This window comes from Chinchilla lanigera, unplaced genomic scaffold, assembly GCF_000276665.1.
Source record: "Chinchilla lanigera isolate Chin_1 unplaced genomic scaffold, ChiLan1.0 scaffold00167, whole genome shotgun sequence".
Classification (NCBI taxonomy): Eukaryota; Metazoa; Chordata; class Mammalia; order Rodentia; family Chinchillidae; genus Chinchilla; species Chinchilla lanigera.
Window position 1 is genome coordinate 292,755 of NW_004955568.1, and position 20,646 is coordinate 313,400.

The following is a 20,646-nucleotide window of genomic DNA, read 5'->3' on the forward strand; positions in this document are numbered from 1 at the left end:
AATTGCTGATATTCTGCTGTGTAAGAATTTTAAATGGCTCAATCTAATTTTAAAAGTTACAGGTAAACCAGGTGACATGGTGCATACCTCTAATCCCAGGACTCTGGGAGGCTGAGGCAGGAGGATGGCAAGTTTAAGCCTCACCTGGGCAATTTAGCAACTTTATGAGATCCTGTCTCAAAAAGAAAAAACAACAACAATAATAAAAAAACAGCCAGGAGTAGGGATGTAGCTCTCACTACAAAGGTTTTGGGTGCAATCTCTAGTATTCCCCTTCCTCCAAATAAGTTACAGGTGTCACTTATCTGTAATCCCAGCTGCTTGGGAGGCTAAGGTATGTTAGTGCAGCTGGGATAATTTAGTGAGGCCTTGTCTAAAAAATTAAAAAGAACTGGGGGATAGCTCAGTAATAGAGCACTTGCCTAATATACAAGTCTGTAGCAGTCCTGGGGCTCATTTTCCCATGCTAAAAAAGAAAATTTCAAGCCATCTTTCTTCAGATAAACTATCCTTCACCTGTTTGCTGTTTTTCTCAATCTCAGCCAAAGGGTTTACACTCACAGGCCAGAGATTTAGGGGCCCTCCAACAGTTGCATCTTGGATTGGTTCTCTTAAGGTTTAATTAATTCATCCAAATACTTTGCCTCACTTTTTAATCTATGGAACGTTGAAAGGACACACCTGCTTCACGCTTATTTTGGAAATATTACTACAAAACTGCTCAGTTCTTCAGTAGTTGTCAAAAGGATTGTGATGTTTACATAATTTAGTACAGGCTAAGTTCATAATCATAATATTGTGGATCAAAGACCTTAACAGAAATTTAGTAGTAACTGAAGCAAAAAAGTTAATGGTGAAAATGTTCTTGGTGTCAATTGTGCCAGTTTACTGGTCAGTGAGTTCCAGTTGCCTATGAATTTAAACTCATTTAGGAGAAAGTGATTTTCAAGAAGGTTAATGGCACTGTGTGTACATAATTGGGGTAGGGTTTGCAGCTGAGGTTTTCTCTTTTTGTGTGGTGTTTGAATATATAATTTTTTGTTTCGTTTTTTTTTTTCCTTCTGGTACCAGGAATTGAACTCACGACCTTGCTCTGAATATGTTTTATTCTTATAAAATTTAAAAATTTGCCATGGTGTCTTTCCATCCCATACATTACAAAACTCTTCATTTCCATTTACCTTTGTGATTTATGTTCTAGGCATCCCAGAGCTAATTTGAGGATGACCTCTATTTTTATTTTTCTCTCAGAATCCCAGTACTCCTATTTCTGATAGTCATTCTACAGCAGATTCTTACTTGAAAACTGTTCTGCTGAGCATCAGTACATGCCTGTAATATCAGTACTCAGGAGTCAGAGGCAGGAGGATTGCCATGAGTTTGAGGCCAGACTGGGTTACATAGTGAGTTCAAGACCAGTCTGAAGTAATGTAGTGAGACCTTGTCTCAAAACCCTCCTCCACCCCGCGCCCTCCCCCCGCTCAAAAAAAAAACAAACCCTGGGAGCCGAGTTAGCTCTCCAAAAGCTTCTTAGGGGTCCAGACACAGTTCAAAATAAGATAAGCGTTTGGAACAGCTGCTTTAATGCCACTGAACTCATTTTACAATGGTAGGTGACTATAGTTACTAATACCAATAGTAAATGTATGATAATCATATCATTTATCTTTGAAACTGGGATACTGGGAAACTTCGTGAAAGAATGTAGTGAAAATAACAAAAATGATGGAAATTTATTTTTTGAGGAGGTAGTTTATTTTTATTTACTTTATGTTTGTAGTACATAATATTTACAATCCTTGTGTGGAGTTGGTACATGTAGTTTTTGAAATATACTTGACCAGATCATTGGTTTTATTATGTTGGTGGGCTTTGTAAACATGCTCCAATAGTTTTCAAAAATGAAAATCTAAAAAATAAAAACTTAAGAAAACTAGGCCATTGTCCCCTCATCAATATAGATGCAGAAATTCTAAACAGATATTTAGCCCATGAAACCCAACAATGTATAAAAAGGTATAATCAGGTAAGGTTTATCTCAAGAATGTAAGATTGATGCAACATTTGAAAAACAACCAGTGTAATTCACTGTATTAACACACTAAAGAATAAAAGCAATGTGATTATCTTAATAGATGTAAAAAAATTTGACAAAATTGAGTATGTATTTCTTTTTCTTTTCCAGTATTGGGGATTGAACCAGGGTTCCTCAGCACTGAACTGCATCTCCATTCCTGTCCCCTTTTTATATTTTGAGGTAGGATCTCACAAGGTCTTTAAGTGGCCCCAACTTGAGTTTGAGCTTGTGATCCTCCTGCCTCACCCTCCCAGAGTGCTGGGGTTACAGGCATGTACCACCACTCCTTTTTTTGGGGAGGGGTGCAGTATTGGCAATTGAGCCCAGGACCTCACACATATGAAGCTAGTGCTTTACCACTGAACTAGATCCCCGGCTTTAATTCCCTCCATCCTTACCCCCAGGGGATTGAACCCAGGGCGTTGTGTAAGGGAATAATAATATCCCTTAGTTATTGCGGGCTGATCAGGTCCACAATCTCCTGAATGAGTGTATGGCAAAGGCTAAATAAAAAGAGACAAATGGAATGATTTCAGGGCCCCAAGAGGATCAAAGCCCTTTCACATAATTCAAGATTCTCTTTGGGCTAAGACCAAGACCTTCTCTGGGTTGCCCATATTTATTTAGTTATCAGAAGAAGGGAGGGGAGTACTCAAGAAGGGTGGAACCACTCAAGGACTTCTCTAAGTAGGGTATTAAGTTAATCCACTGAAGAATGAGATGCATTTATCCAATTGAGTTCTGATCCAGGTGTCCTTGGCTGTGATCTTGTCTTACCCTTTGAGGCTTTCTGGCTTCATCCACCACTACAGGTTCTAGTAGGGATTAGTGACTCACAGAGGTCCACTTACTATGAATCCACCATTTCCAGATAAGGAGCCTAGGCCTTAGTCAGATTTGCAAGTGAACATGCAAAGCCAATTGGTTAATATTAAATCCTGCTCAGAGCCACTTTGTGGTGGTCTCCAACAACTCTTCCTTTTTGTTTTTGTAATTGCAGCAGTTAAAACATGGCTAGTATTGTTATACTTTTCTGCTAGTTGTTCAAAGACCAAGTTAGGGTGAGACCTGTATTAAAGTTAACTTCTTGCTGTCTATCTAGGTCAGCTAAATCTCCTCAGGATTTACCTTGGAACCATGTACAGTGCCTCTCAGTTCTTCTGTGAGTGTCAGCGGTCTGGATGAGTCATGGCCATTGCTTGACCAAGTTGCTTTCTCTGAAAGCTTGGGAGATTTTTCTCTCTTGGTGACTACTTAGGCACACTATACACACTGTAGAATCGCTTTCCTCTGTGGTCCCACAATCTCCTTGATCAGAAGATCAGGGACTCAACCAAGTTACAGGATGTCGAAGCAAATGTTCTGTTATGTCCTGGGTTCTCACTGACCTCAGAGGGCTGGGATCAAAATAATGGTTATCTGCTTAGCCCATGTATTTTTCTAATTTTTGGTCTCCAAACTTCAGTTGTTGAACATCCAGAAGAGAAGGTTAATGACACTATATTGTAGTGGGGAGCACCTTGAAATATAGAGTATAGCCAGAAAACTGTTATTTTTACCAACCAAGGATGCTCTAGTAGTTGAATCCCTATAGACTATTAACAGACAACAGTTATATAGTTTTACAGAGAAAGTTTGAAATCAAAAGGCATACATAGTACTGTAGCATAACAGGCGTGATGACACTTTTAAATACATTTAAATCTCCATTTGGGAGTAGAGTAACCTTTGTAGTCAGTTATCCTTACCTAATACATAAGAAGCTTTTACCTAACTTGTCCTCTAATAGAATGTCATTGCAGAAGTTTGTAACATTGTCTGGGCTGTTCAATATCTAAGCATCTCTAAAGGCAGAGTCACATATATAGCATACACATCACTTAGGTTTTTGCTAAAAATTACCATTTGACTGATGACCTTATGTTGGCTTGGCATGAACCTCTCATTACAAATATCTGGGGCATGAGAGAAATGCAGATGTCTACCAGTATAACAATCCCAGTTTTACATTTTAGAGTATAGTACATTTGAAAGCCATGAACACATTTAATACATCATGAGATTGGCAATAACAAATTGTCATTACTTTGTTTCTCAATTTAGTTTTGTACCAAGAATATCTTCTAATCAGAAAACCTTATCATCTTATTTTTTGAAAACTTAACCTTTTGATGATGACCAGTATAAATATATTATCATAAGATATTTTGAACAATTATTTATTGAGGTGTCTCCCATAAGGCTGTGGAAATTATTGGGGTTTCCCATTAATGAACAAGGACTGGAAGAATGTTTCCAGGCAGCTGCACCCTTATTCATCAATTGGAGTCCTGTCCAACAGTTTCTCCTTACCCTAAGGGATTTTTGTGTAATTATTTTAATAAATTTTTATAGCCCATGAAAATATAGTCTCAGTATTTAACACATTAAATTTGAACAATGAGGGACCCTCAAGTTATAATACATAAACAAAAATATACATAACAAGACTGCTTTTACAAAACCAATTTTGACATCATTTTGACCAGCTGGTAACTTTGGTGGAAGCATATCCTTAATTTTAGATGACATTTATCTATAAGCCAAATTAAATTATAGGCAAATACTTCAAAAATACAAAAAATACAAAAAGAAGAAAAATTTGTTGAGCTCAAATAAAACAACTGTTTATAGATTCGACAGACAAAGACATACACAAAAGACTATGTTTATAAAATTAGAGTGCACTCAAATATATTTTGTCAAATTGAATTATAATAATTTAAGTTTGTAATTGTAAAAAGGCTCATCAGAATTTTTTATATGTCAATTAGTAGAGATCTCTTATAAATGGAATTTGAAAAAAATAAAAACCTTTTGCCTAATTTAGGGCCAGTAGTGTCTGGTTCATGATAAATCTTAGGTGGAGAGTCTACCCAAGTAATGGTGGATTAGGAGCATAAATCCAATAATTGGCTCTTAAAACAGGTGTTATACATAGGATATTGTCAGTGACACCATTAAGGCAATCAAAGGATTTTCCGGAGTTGGTGGTAGATTGCCTATCTAATGGGCAAGTTCCTGAGGGCAAGCCTTATGGGACAGGCTCATCCTCTGGAGGGCTTGGATCAGTGGAACCATCATGAGGGACTGTCTCCAGGGTTGGTCGTGTCTCTTGCCAGGGTCGTACATTCCTGGATGGCAGCCACCTTGTGGACCTGTTAGGATAGAAACATAAGCTCTTCCCCAGTGTTATTAGCTGAACTGGTCCTTCCCATTTCCCTGTGTTGATGTCTTTCCAAAGCAGTAGAGCCCTATGCTGGGCATCATCATGGGCTGTTGACCAGTGAAGTTCCGCAGGGGTCAATTTATTTTCTGCAGCTGGATTTTAAAAGTTTAGAGTAAAAATGGCTAAATATAACTGTGCTTATAGGGATATCTGTATTCCTTCTTTTTGTTTTTGTAATTGAGTTTTAAGAGATAGGTGTGCTCTTTTTACAGTCGCTTGTCCTTGAGGATTGTAAGGGATTTCTGTTATGTAACTAATGCGCCATAGCTGGAAAAAGGATTGTAATGGTTTACTAATACGTGAAGGCCCATTGCCAGTCTTTATGGTGTGTAGAATACTCATAGAAGCAAATGCTGACAAGCAGTGTTGTTGAACATGGCCATTTTTTTCGCCTGTGTGGCAAGTTGCATGAATTAAGTGAGAATATATATCAACAGATACATGGATATATTGCAGTTTGCCAAAAGAGGAAAGATGTGTAATATCCATTTGCCAAATCTCATCACGTTTTAAACCTCAGGGGTTACTGCCCTCCTGTGGCCCAGGCCTAGGAACCTTTTGACAAGTAGGGCAGAACATAACAATTTGTCTTGCTTGAGACCTGGATAATTAAAATTCTTTGGTTAAAGCCTTACTATTTTGATGATGGTATGAATGAGATTGTCTAGCTGCATCAAATGCAGTAGTAAAGTGATTAATGAGTCAGCTTGCTGATTCTCATATGTTAAAAATCCAGATAAATTAGAATGAGACCTTATATGACCAATATAAAAGGGTGCTGTTCGATTATGAGTTGCCTTTTGTAACCTGAGAAACAAATTAAATAAAGGTGATCTAAAGTCAAACGTAGGGTGACTTTCTTGAGTCTCTGAGTAAGGTATACTGCATAGCCTGAATCACTAATTATGTTAATAGGTTTAGAATTAAATTGTTGTATGACAAACAGAATAGCAGTAATTTTAGACATTTGTGCAGAAAGTCCTGGAGTCTCTATTACCTGTTGATAATCCTTACTCCAAATGGCGGCCTTGCCCTTTGATGAACCATCAGTAAAATAGACTACTGCATCAGAAATAGGTTCAAATTTAGTAATTTTTGGAATAATACATGAATGCTTGAGAAAAAACTGAAAGATAGGATCAGTGGGAAAATGATCATCAATTTGTCCTGTAAAATCCACAAATGCTGCTTGCCAATATAGAGCTTATCTAACTCTCTGTAAGGCCTGCAGTACAAAGAGCTGGCACAAAGTTGGACTGTTTTGTATTCCTTGAGGTAGTGTGGCCCATTGATGTGGCTGCATTGGCTCTTTAAACTGGGTACAAAAAAGGCAAAAGGTTGGCCTTTATCTTGTGATACTCCTGACTCAGCATCCTCAGGATCTGGGATTACAGACCTGGCTGACTCCACATCCATTCTTTTTTTTAATTTTGACCAATTGAATATTCATTGACTATTCTCAATGGTTGTTGTAGGAAACACATAATAATAAACATACATCCATTTATGAAATGGCATAAGAACAATACAAACATTATAGAGTTATGGACAGATTAGTAGGAAAATATCAATGGCTGCTGTAATACATGGTGGTATCTTCAAAGTGGTTTCTCAGGAAGACAGAGATACGCAAGAAAGATCTAACAAGTAGTTACAGGCTAATGGTTGTGAAAAATAGCATATTACCTCCTCACCAGTGACTCCTTTCACTGAGGTGTAATGGCTGGAAGGAAGGCCAGGATTGAAAAGAAGGACCGAGAGACTTGCACCTGTGTCTAGCAACAGGCTGTTTTCTTTCTCCTCTGTAGTCATGATTACCTGGGGCTCCTCCATGGAGATGACGGTCTGGCCAGAGGGAGAAGGCAGAGTATGCCCCAGGCCCCCTCATTCCTGTTAGACTAACTGGTAGGATGGGTCTGAGCTCTGGGGCCCCCACATCCATTCTTGATATAAAGTCTCAGTACAGTACACTAGAACTGCATGCAAGCTATTTAAATCTGACAAAGGACATCTACTAAAACCATATGGCTAATACTGTACTCGTGAAAGATTGAGTGCCTTTCACCTAAATCAAGAACAAGAGCATAATGCTTCCCTTTCCACTTCTAGTTCACATTGTACTGGTTCAAGCCTGTGCAGTAAAGCTAGCCTTTAGCTAGGTATACAGACAGATATATGTTACATTCACATTGGAAAAGAAGAACTAAAACTGTCTTTATATGCAATTGACCTTTTTTTTTCTTTTTTCTTTTGGTGGTTGGTAGTGGGAATCGAACTCAAGACCTTATACTTGCCAGGCAGGTGCTGTGCCGTTGAGCTGTATCACCTGCTCTGACCTGTTTTTGTGTGTGTGTGTGTATGTGTGTGTGTATAGGAAATCTGATGAAATTTGTAAAAAGCTACTATATCAGAACTAGTGACATGTTTTGTTTGGTTTGGTTTGGTTTTTTGTTTTAAGACAGGATCTTGCTGTGTAGTGCAGGCTGGCCTTGAACTTACTATGTAGCCCAGGCTAGCCTCCCAGGTACTGGAATTACAGGTGTGTGCCACCATTCCTGGCCAGAACTAGTGAGTTTAACAAGGCTGTATGATCCAAGAAAAATGTACAAGAACCAGTTTTATTCTGCATACTAGCCATGAATAGTTGGGGACTGAAATTTTAAAATACATTACTTGCATAGCATCAAAAGTGTGAAATTCTTTAAATTTCAGAAGAGGTACATAAAGACCTAAACATAGGAGAATTACAAAATATTTCTTAGAGAAATTTACAAACACTGAAATAAATGGAGAAATATATTCTTGTGGATCAGAGCCTTTATATTGTTAGGATATCATTTATGGAGTTACTATAATTCTAGTCAAGATTCCAGCTGTGTTTTTGTAGAAATTGACATATTTTAAAATTCATATAAACAAACAGGTATGTAGAATGTCTAGGATAATTTTTGAAAAGAACAAAGTTGAAAGGTTAACCTTACTAAGAAGAAATTTTTTTTTTTTTTTTGGTCTTTTTTGAGGCAGGGTCTTGCTATGTAGTTCAGGCTGGCCTTGGGCTCACTTTTTAGCCCAGGCTGGTCTTGAACTCACAATGATCCTTCTGCCTCAGCCTCCTGAGTGCTGGGATTACAGGTTTGCGCCACCACACCTGGCCTAACAACAAGAATTATAAAGCTGCAAGACAGGCATGGTGGTGCATGCATTAGTCCCAGCATTCAGTAGACTGAAGCAGGAGGACTGCTGGCAATATGAGGCCAGCATGGGCTACAAAATGAGTTCAAGGCCAGCCTGAACTGCATAGTGAAATCTTGTCTCAAAAGTACAAGAAAAAAAAAAAAAAAAGAGAGTGGATTATAAAGCTGCAGTAATCAGGACTGTGGTATGTCTTTAAGATAGACAAACAGAACAGTGTCCAGAAAAAGGCTTGTTATACAGCAAGCAACTGGTTTTGATAAAAGTACAAAGTTAATCCAAGAGAAAAGAGATGGCCTTTTTAATGTAAGGTGCAATTGGATGTACATGTACAAAAAAATGAGCTTGTGTACACAAACTATATGCATGAGACTCTATCTAAAAAAAAAATAAAGAAACACAAAGGTTGGATGTGGTGGTGCATGCTGTAATCCCAGCACTCAGAAGGCTGGGGCAGAAGGATTGTCTTGAGTTCAAGGCCAGCCTGGGCTACATCGGCCAGCCTGAACTGCACAGCAGTGCTTTTTTTTTTTTAAAGAAAACAAACTGTGTGTGTATGTGTGTGTGTGTGTATGTGTATATATATAGAGAGATGCAAAAATTAAGTCAAGATGAATAACAGTTACAAGTATAAAACCTAAAATTACAAAACTTGTGAAAAGAAATTTAGGTGGAAACATTTGTGACCTCAGATTAGGCAAAAAATTTCTTTATGCCACCAAGGAAACATGATACAAAAATAATAAATTGATAAATTGGGCTTCATCAAAATTAGCCACTATTCTTCATGAGAATTAAAAGGCAAATCACAGAGTAGGAGAAAATATATGAAAATTATTCATCTGGTAAAAGACTATATCAAAAACAATATAAAGAACTGTTTTAAAATGGAATAATAAGAAAACTACCCATTTCTAAAGAATGACAAAAGACTTAATCAGCTTCATCAAAAAAGATGTACAGGTGACAAATAAATATACAAAGATATATTTATTATAGTTAATCATTAGGAAAATACAAATTTAAGCCACAATTAAATACCACTGTATATCTAGGATAGGTAAAATTTTTTAAAATGACCACATTAAGTATTGGTAAGGGTGTGGAGCAGTTGAAATTCGAATGTAAAAATGGTTCAACCATTTTAGAAAACAAATTAACGTTTTTTTTGTTTTGGTACTAGGAGTTGAACTCAGGACCTTGTGCTTGCCAGGCAAGTGCTATGCCACTGAGCTATAGCCCTGACTCCAAGTTAACTGATAAAAATAAAAACATATCTATATGATTTAGTTATTCTGTTCTTAAGTATTTACCCAAGAGAAGATCATACATCTTTCCATACACACCACGGCATTGGTGATTCCATAGATGTATGAACAAATCGTAGTATAGTGTATCCATACTATGGAATATTAGACCCAGCAATAAAAGGGCAAAAGTAAATGTAAAAATGTGAATGAATCTCAAAATAATTAAACTGAGTAAAAGAAGCCAAATAAAGAGTGCATACATCATGGTCTCCTTTATACAAAATTCTAAAACATACAAACCACAGAAAGATAGGTCAGGCACAGTTGCACACACCTATAATCCCAGTTGCTCAGGAGGCTGAGGTGAGAGGATCACAGAGCCAGCCTGGTTAAAATGAAGAAGCCTTGCCTTTAAAAAAAAAAAAAAAAATCAGCTGCTTGGGAGTGGGAAAAGCAAGAGAGAGGGATTATGAAGGGGCACTAGGAAACATGTGGGTGATGGTTATGTTCCTTATCTTGACTTAATATTTTTATAAAATTGCCTGTGAACACTTCTGAAATTGTATTTTAAAGTATTAAGTATTTTGAAATTATTTATCTTTACCCAATTCATCTTTATAGGCTGCAGTATTTTAAAAGTGATATAATTTGCATATCATATAATTTTTTTTTTTTTTTAAGGCAGGGTCTCACTCTGTAGTTCAGGCTGGCCTTGAATTTGCTTGTGTAGCTCAGGCTGGCCATGAACTTGTGGTGATCCTCCCGCCTCAGCCTCCCAAGTGCTGGAATTATAGGCGATAATTTACTTTTAAAATGTATAATTCAGCAGTTTTAATATATTCACAAAGTAGTATAACCATTACCACTAATTTCAGAACTTTTTGTTCATCCCCTAAAGAAGCCTCATACTAATTTGTAATTATTCCTTCTTTCTCCACAGTTCTTCTTCTGTAGGCAGCCACCAGTTTATTTTCTGTCTCTGTGGGTTTGCTTATATAGGACATTTGATATAAATGGCATCATACAGTATGTGCTCTTTTGTGATTGACTCTTTTCTACTTAGCATAATATTTTCAAGGTTCATCCATGTTGAAGCATGTATCAGTGCTTCATTCCTTTTTCTGGCTGCATTATATTACATTGTATGGTTATCCAGCACTTTGTTTATCCATTCATCAATTGAGAAGACATTTGTGTTTTTATACTTTTTGGCTATTATGGATAATACTGCTATGAATATTTTTATGCAGGTTTTGTGTAATATCTTTTCAGCTTTCTTGATTATATAAATAGCAGTGAAACTGATGGATTATACATTAACTGCTTAACTTTTTGATTTAAGTATTTTAAGAGATTTTTTATGATTATATTTGCCTTAGAGTAAATTTTGCTAAATGGAAGATATTGTTGATCCTGTTTTTTTTTATATTGTGATAAGAACTCTATACTGTCTTCTCAATTAGAGTAACTTTTTTGGTGTTTCAAGGCAAAACCTGACAAATAAATTGTCTCTGATTCTTTGGGTGTTTCACCAAAACTCTAGTAACATTCCCTGTTCGTTTTTACTTATGTAAGATATGTCCTGGATACCCATTTTTGTTGATGAGCTATTTTTCTCTTGTGTTGGTTGAAGTCTGCTCAGAGACAGATGACCTGCAGCTGTTCTTATATTAGTGTTGATATGATGCAAATTTGTGAAGTGTACTTTGTTTTGTTTTGTTTTGTTTTGCTTCTTCTCCCCTCTTCTTTTCCCTACCCCTTTCATGCTGGGGATTGAACCTAGGGGCCTTGTATATGCTAGGCAAGGGTTCTATTGCAGCTATACCAGCAGCCCAAGGTGTACTCCTGTTTTTAATACTTAGGGTACATGATTATTTTGGGATGAAAATAGGCCATAAATACATTTATTGTCACTATTAGTTTGCACTAATTTACAGTTTCCAGACAGGTTTTAAAATGTCTCATCTGATATTGAAGCTGCTTCTAAGCAGAATTTTTCCATATATCAGTCATCTAAAAATGTAATTATCAAAGCAGGTTATTGATACTGAGTTGGTGCATCAGAATTTTAAAATATTTTGTTTTTTGCCTTAGTTATAATGAAAATAATGGCTGCTTTAAGAGTTGGTTTTTTTTCCCCCTCTCATGAGCAAATGTTTTAGATCTTTATTTACACAGTGAGGAAATCATTGATTTCTTACTACAGTTTACCTTAGCAAGATAGATGATTAGGAACATGGAGTTGTTTGCAAGTATAGTTTGAGATTTAACTTTGCTTTAACTTTGGAATTTTGGTTTAAGAAAAACCTTAGAACATTTTAGACCACTTTTCAGTCAAGAAACCAGTGATCTCTTATAGGTAGAGACTGTCACTAGAAAGCAAAAGGAAATAAGACTGATATAAGATATACAAATGGCAGTTAAAGTGCAAAGGTGCTCTACCTCATTAGTATTTAGAGAAATCTTAATGTTTTTACTATGCATTTTATTTGTTACTCTTCAGATGAGGTATTAGAGTTTTAAAAACTTTTCAGCCACATGTCGTTGCTCATGCCTCTAATACCAACACTCTGGAAGGCTGAGACAGAGGAGTCCAAGTTTGAGCCAAACCTGGGTAATTTATTGACTTTGAGACCCTGTCTCAAAATTTAAGGGGGGAAAAGAAAAGAGTCGAGGGTGGGGGATATAGCTCACTGAGAAGGCCTTGGATTCAATTCCTAGCCTATAGCAAAACAAACCCTTTTAGCAATGTTAGCCAGAATGTGACAATACAACCTTTTGTGCTCAGGTGAAAGTGTAAGTTGGTATAGACTTTTGAAAGGTAGTTTGAAACTATCTAGCAAAATACTTACACCCAGATATTCTGTTTCTGTGCCACAGGATGTTTATATGAAGGAGAAGGAATGCTTCCCAGAACATTTTATGGAGCTACTATAACCTGGTACCAAAGCCAGACAAGGCTAGTATACTAGCAGAGAATTATAGGCCAATTTGTTTGTGAACATAGATGTGGAAATTCATCCAGAACACCAGATTTAGAATCAATGTATCATAAACCAAATTGAGAATTCAATGTTGGGTTAATAGAAAATCTGTTAACATAATTTTACAGATTAAAATGAAAATCTGTAACCATTTCCATAGATGTGTTTGGTCAAATTCAGTACTCATTTATGGCAAACATTTTTAGTAAGCTAGGAATAGAAAGAAATTTGCTTTTATCTGATAAAGGATTTCTATAAAACTTACTGCAAAATAAGATGTGTAATAATGAATTACTAGGCATATTCTCTTTAAAATTAGGAACAACAGAGGGGTGCCAGTCATTGTTTACTTTTAGTATTATATTGCAGATTCTAGCTGGAGGAGTTACATAAGGAATGAAAAAGTAAGGGTTGAGAAGGAAACACCACTTTTCTTACGTGATATGATTATGCATGCTTTTGAGTTTTCTATACAGGTAAATTAATAGAATTAATGTGTTCAGCAAGTTTTCTTTACATTAACATCAATATGCATCTGTTACCAATAATGAAGTATTGAAAGAGAATTAAAAATATATACTTAGGACCAGCGATATAGCTCAGTGGCACAGTGCCTTCCTGGCAAGTGCAATGTCCTGAGTTTGATTCTCAGTACCAAAAAAGAGGAAAAAAAAAAAAAACCTTACATATATCTACACCTGTAGTCCTAGCAGTCTGGGAAGCTGAGGCAGGAAGATCTCTAGCTCTCAAGTTCCAGCCTAGCCTGGGCAACTTAGCAACTTCAGACCCTGTCTCAAAATAAAAATAGAAGGGGCTAGGGTTATAATACAGGTAAAGGCTCTGAGTTCAATCCTCAGTGTGTGTGTGTGTGTGTGTGTGTGTGTGTGTGTGTGTGTGTGTGTGCGTGCGCCATTTGCAACACAAAGTCAAAGTGCTGCAATACTGTATAACAAAAGCATAGTAAGATCTTTATGGAGAAAAATACACAGCTGTTGAATAATAAAATTATTGAAAGGAGACGTGAATAAATTTGAAAATGAGTGGGGCTGGAATATGTTCTTGGATAAAAAGACTTGATATGATAAAAATGTTAGTTGCCTGGTAGTCTATAACAGTGCTTTTCAAATTTTAGTTTCATGTCAGTCAGTTTAATTCAGGTAGACTGGATGGGGTCTGAGATTCTGCCTTTTTATTTTTTATTTATTTATTTATTTTTGATTCTGCCTTTTTAAACAAGCTCCCCTCTGGACTTAATGATGTTTGTTAACAGGATAGGTAGATTCAATGCAACTGAAAGTAAATGTCCCAACATGGCTTGTGTGGGGAAGCTTACCAAAGTGAGTTTAAAATATATGTGAAAGATGAAAATGCCAAAATGACAATGATATTTTTGAAGACAAAAGAACATAGTTGGGAAAATCGATGTGTGAGATGTCAAAACTTGTTATAAAGTCTATAATAATTACAACTGTGGTATCTGTATGATCAATAGACTTGATAAATATCCAGAAAATTTGCATGTATACAAATTTGCTATGATAGATATGCCGCTGAAGATCAGCAATGAAAGGAGGAATTATTTAATAAAAGATGTTAGAACAATCAATTGTTTGTGTGGAAAACAAATTAGATCCCTGTGTTAGGCCTTACAAAAAAGTAATAGATTGAAGACTGATGTGTATAAGCTAAAACCTTAAAATTTATTTTGTGGTGCTGGGCATTGAATCCAGGGTCCTGTGCTTACTAGGTGAGTGCTATACAAGTGAGCTAAATCCCCATCCTTTATTAGAGATTTTTCTTCTTGAGACAGGGTCTCACTATGTAATTCAGGCTGGCCTTGAACTCATTATGTAGCCCAGGCTCACTATTAGCCTTCAACTTGTGGGGATACTCTTGCCACCATGCCTGGTTCTAGAGAACTTTTTAATGTGGCTTTGTGTTGGGAAAGAATTTAAGACCACAAGAAAGCACAAATCATGGGGAATTTGTGCTATGTTAAAATTAAATTTTAAGAATATCTAGGAAGGGACTGGGGATTTAGCTCAGCGGCACAGCGCCTGCCTGGCAAGCACGAGGTCGTGAGTTCGATTCCTGGTACTGGAAGACAACAACAACAACAAAAAAGAATCTCTAGGTAAATATTTTTATATGAGCCACAATTGGGAAAAATATACTTCTAACACATGCAGCTGACAAAAGATTAATATGCAGAATATATGAAGAACTGCTACAGGTCAGTTAGAAAGTCTGTTGAGGAAAGTGGACAAGAAACATGAAAGAGAAAAAATATAAGTGACTAAATATACAAAGATACTTAACCTTAGTGTCAGAGAAACTAACTGGAGCAATGGCAGAGTAATGGCAGAGTAGAAGCATCAAAAAACTTGGCAAAAGTTACCTAAATCAAGCTTATCAGCCTCTGGAAGATAGTCAGATATTCAGTGCACTCAAACAAACATTTAGCTGAAAGAAAAAAGAAAAAGTTGCCAACCAAGAATTCTAAATTTGGCAAAATCTACTTCAGTAATAAAGGAGAAATCAAGACATACTGAGCTAAACAATAGCTGAGACAATTCCTTACTAACAGATCTGCCCTGTGCGAAATAGTAGCAACAATCTTTCAGGCCCACTACAAACTACAGCTATTACTTTCTGGCATAAGGCCAAAGAATATGCATTTTAAATATACTCTCCTATTTGTTCATATACACCAAAAATAAAAGCCCCACTAAATTGTTTTATTTTGTTTGTTTGTTTTTGTTTTGGTACTGGGAATTGAACTCAGGACCTCGCACGTGCCAGGCAGGCGCTTGTGCCGCTGAGCTATATCCCCAGCCCCTAAATTGTTAAAAACTGGAGAAAACTAACACTTCTATGACATCAAGTACTTATTAGGATGTGGTATAATAGAAACCTTTAAGCACTCTCAAGTTGATTACGTATACCATTTTGGAAAACAGTTTGGTTTACTTGGTAAAGTTGAAGATACGTAGACCATATAGTAATTGTACCAACACTAAAAAGGAGTGGGAATATAGCTAAGTGCAAAGGCCCTGGGTTCAATCCCTAGTACTGCAAAAAGAGAGAGAGAAACTCTTGTAAGAAGACACATAATCTTTACAGCTGCCTTTTTAAATAGAAAAAACTGGAAACAATCCAAAAAATCTAGATGTTCATTGATATGAGAAAAGATTTTTACAAGTATGGCATAAGATGTGTGAAAATGAGTGGATAATGGCTATATGCATCAACATGTGGAGCCAAACAAGCAAGTGCCAGAGAAATTCACAAGGGAAGTTTATTTGGGGGTATAGACAATTATAGAATAAATATAAGAAAAACTGCTGAATGAAAAAATTTAACGTAGTGGGTTGCTTCTGACAGTTAAGGGAGGGATGCATAAAGAGTTACCATAGCTTTGGTGATGCAAGAGATGAACATGTTTTATTTTCTTTTACCTTGTTTACTCATTATGTGTGCATGTTTCCCCTCACCTCTGCCCTGGAGGTCGAACCCAGAGCTTTGAATGCTAGGCAAGTATTCTACCACTGAACTACATCCCCAACACCTTTATTTTGAGGCAGGGTTTCACTAAGTTGTCCTTGAACTTAGAATCCTCCTGCCTTAGCTTTCCCAACTGGGATTGCAGGTGGGTTCTTCTTCTAGACTCAACCACTGCACCCCATTTTAGTGATAAAAATGTACACAACAGAGCACTCATCAGACATTCTTAGACTGCTATAGTGCAACTTCAACACAACTTGGCTTTTGTGTGTTTTACATGTATCAATGTGAAATATTAGGATAATTTTAAATATTATATAAAATAGAAAGCATCTGTGCTATGTTGTTGCTGCAAAGAGTGGTAATAACTGTTTTTAGGTAGTACATGCCTTGTTATCTTTAGCTATCATCTCATGTAGTTTTCTTTTCCTTTTTTTGGGTGAGTGAGGTTTGTGTCTCTTCCCACTAAGGAATAAAATCTATTGGAGCAGATAATTCTTTCTCTTCATTTTTTAAAATACTTGTTTTGTTCACTAGCAACTCCCAAAAAGTAATTGAGACATGGTAGGTACATGCATAAGAATTATTTGTTGAATGAACAAATGTGTAGCTGTGTGTTTATGTAGTATGACCTTTAAAAAATGCTGAGTGTATGGGTTTGTGATATGTATACATGTGTATGGATACATAAAATTACACACAGACACAAAACAGAAATACTTAAAGATCTGGAATTCTGCATCTCAAATCAACCTCTGGTACAGGAGTAGAATTAGGAGTAGAGGTTGATCGCAGACTATTGCACATTATATTCTATATTCTGGGTTTGTGTTTCTATAACATGTATTTTGCATTTTTAAAAAGGGAGGAAACATTTTCAAAGTCAGAAGCAAACTATAAAAACTGGAGAACTTGAAAAAATGATTGAAAAATAACACTGACATGCTTATCAGACTCTAGAACTTCTAGAGTTGATTGAGCAGGTAATTAGTAGAGTAAGACTGGAGTAGGGTCTGTAACCAGGTCAGCTTAACATGCTATTGGGTGCTAACCTTTTCTCCCAGTGTGGATCTCTGGAAGAAGGAGCATGGAATAGAGGGGTTGTGAGGACTTGTAAGACCTGAGGTAATGTGCTCAGAAGCTTTGTGTCCTTATTATTATATATACACTAAATAATAAGCTTTTCTGTTTGACTTGAAACTTGAAAGCAAACAGATTAATAGAGCTAGTATTATATACTTGGTGGGTGGAGTATATGAAAAATTATTCTGTAGCTCTTTTGAGATATACAGTATATAGATAAATAAAACTGATCATTTTAAGTTCTTTTTTCCCAGTTAGCTTTTGCTTAATGATTCTTCTGCCATACTCAGATCTCTCAGCCTCACCTCATTTTAGTGATAAAAATACAGTATGTGCCATAGAACGCTCTTATCAGGCGTTCCTGCACTGCTCTGGCACAACTTTAACATGGCCATCTCTGATGCAGGTACCAGGTCCAGGGAAATATTTTATGGACATCTTTATGGTGATGATGCCTTTTTAAATACGCATATAAATATATTCATTTTATTTAAATCTTGGCAGGAATGTAGTATCATTTGTGACAAAACACAAGATTATAATATTGTTCTGAATGGTTGATTATGCTAGGACAGAAGTGTATGATAACCTTTGGCTCATTTATATTTCTGAAGGGGAAACTGGTCAGAGACATGTAGATATGAACTGTGTTAAGGAATAGGGCCAGCAATTTGCTTACTTCTATATGAAGAAAATCAATTTTCTCAATTTTTACATGTTTCCCCTATACTTTATGTACTTTGAAGATTTCTCTCTATTCTCCCATGAAATTGGAGAAACATGCTTTATTATTTTGGAGCTACTGAATTTTGAAATGTTAAAAATTATTCCTCTCTTCATTATTTGTTCATTTTCCTAATGTGATTTGCTTCTTTTTTTACTAGCTGTGGGACCATTTGGATCAAACAATGTTTTTCCAAGATTTTAGACCATTTTTGAGTAGCAACCCACTGGACCAAGATAATAGAGCCAGTGACAGGGGTCATCAAACTCATACTGACTTCTGGGGACCAAGTCGGCCTCCAAGGCTGCCAATGACTCGGAGATACAGGTCTCGAGGAAGCACTCGTCCTGACAGATCCCCAGCTATTGAAGGGTGAGTTGTTTTTAAGTTCCCTTTAAATGTAGTTTCAATGAAGGAAATAGGGGCATAATCTGATCTTTTATTTTAATTGGTGGATCCTTGGAAAATGTTGTATTTATTTATTTTTATTTAAAAAAAAAACAAAAAACAAAACCAAAAAATGAAAACAACAAGATTCCAAAACAATGTGATAGAAGAGTAACAGTGGTTAATACATTGCATATTGTTATCTTTAAGTTAGCTACTCAGAGTATGAGCAGCATTTAATTGTCCAAACAATGTTAGCACAAGCCTATCTTTCAAGTGAACTGAGAGAAATTAGTAGTGTAACAGTTTTAACTATCTTTTTTATATATATGTATATATATGTTTTTCCTTTTGCTTTTTTCTTCCTTCTTTTTTCACATTCCCCTAAATCAGTTTCTCTTTCCTTTTGAAGTTTCTTCCCATTTTACAGTATCTGTTGTACATTTTGGATCACATTTATGATCTTCCTAGTTTCTCATACCGGGAGACACTACGATATTTATGCATTTATGTCTGGTTTATTTTACTTACAGTGTGGGCTCAAGTAACATCTATTTACCTACAAAAGTCTCCGGTTTATCCTTCTTTAAGGCTGAGTAATACTCCATTGTATTAAAAGCCCACATCTTTTTTATACATTCCTTGGATGATGGTCATTTTGGTTGTTTCCAAGAGCTAGTTATTACAAATTGTGCTGCTATAAACATGGGTGCACATATATCGCTGTGGTATGGTGTTTTTAATTCTCCTGGGAAGATACCCAGAAGGGGAGAATAGCTGGGTCAAATGGGACCTCAAATCCTAGCTTGTTGAGGAATTGCCAGACTGATCTCCATGGCAGTTGTACCAGTCTACACTCCTATCAACAGTGGAGAAGAGTTTCTTTTTCCACACAGCCCCACTAGTACTTGTTACTGGTTGATTTCTTGATAATAGCCATTCTTTTTGGGGTGAGATGGAATCTCAGTGTTGTTTTAATTTGCATCTCTCAAATGACCAGTGACGTTGAACATTTTTTCATATATTTATTTGCTGTTTGTATGTTTTCATCTGAAAAGTGTATATTCATTTCCAATGCCCATTTTTGGATTGGGTCTTTAAATTTGGGAGGTCTGATTTTTTTTTTTTTTTAGTTTTTTATGTATTCTTGATAGTAAACCTTTGTCTGAGGAACATCCAGCAAACATTTTTTCTGACACTGTGGGTTGTCTCATCACTCTGTTGGTGGTTTCTCTTGCTATGAAAAAGCTTTTTAATAGGATGAGATCCCAGTTGATTCTTTGTGATAGTTCTTGTGTGATCAAGATTTTATTCATAAAGTCTTTGCCTACACCAATGTCTTCAAGAGTTTTACCTATTCTATCTTCCAGCAGATTTAATGTTTCTGTTTTAATATTTAGGTCTTTGATGCATTTTGAATGTAGTTTAGTGTGTGGTGAAAGATATGGGTCCAATTTTAATCTTCAACATGTGAGAGCCAGTATTTCCAGCACCGTTTATTAAAGAGGCTCTCTTTCTTCCAGTGTATGTGTTTGACCATTTTTTGAAAAATAAGGTGGCTGAATATGTCTGCAGTTTTGTCTGCATCTTCTAGTCTGTTCCATTGATTTTTGGGACTGTTTATTTGCCAGCACCATGCTGTTTTTATCACAATAGCTTTATAGTATAATTTCAAGTCAGGGATTGTGATGCCTCCTGCTTTGCCTTTGTTGCCCAGAACTGCGTTTGCTATTCTAGGTCACTTCTGGTTTCAAATGAACTTTAGGATTGTTTTCTCTAATTCTGTGAAATATGTTATTGGAATTTTGATTGGAATTGCATTAAATCTGTATAACAGTTTTGGAAGTACAGCCATTTTCAATATATTGGTTCTTCCTACCCATGAGCAAGGAATATCTTTCCATTTTTTGATACCTGCTTCAGTCTTCTTTTTCAGAGTACTATAGTTTTCAGCATAGAGGTCTTTCACATCCTTTGTAGATTGATTCCTTGGTATTTCATTTATTTTTGGATGCTATTATGAAAAGTGTGGTTTTTCTAATTTCTCTCTCGGTGGGTTTGTTATTCATATGTAGGAAGGCTATTGATTTTTGAGTGTTGACTTTGTATCCAGCTACTGAATTTTCTTATTAAATCTTGCAGTTTTTTTAGTGGAGTTTTTGGAGTTTTCTATGTAG

General features: G+C 36.2%; 1 protein-coding gene across 2 annotated transcripts in view; it reads left to right on the forward strand.

The window, feature by feature from the left end:
- Rnf115 (ring finger protein 115) overlaps nt 1–20,646 on the forward strand; it is an 85,891-nt gene that overhangs the window by 29,453 nt on the left and 35,792 nt on the right. Inside the window, exons 4-5 of one of the 2 annotated variants that reach the window (XM_005413441.2) lie at nt 2,186–2,257; nt 18,243–18,454. In XM_005413441.2, the coding sequence (XP_005413498.1) occupies nt 2,186–2,257; nt 18,243–18,454 (284 nt within the window). The remainder of the gene's footprint in view (nt 1–2,185; nt 2,258–18,242; nt 18,455–20,646) is intronic. The other variant, XM_005413442.2, reaches the window with a different exon arrangement.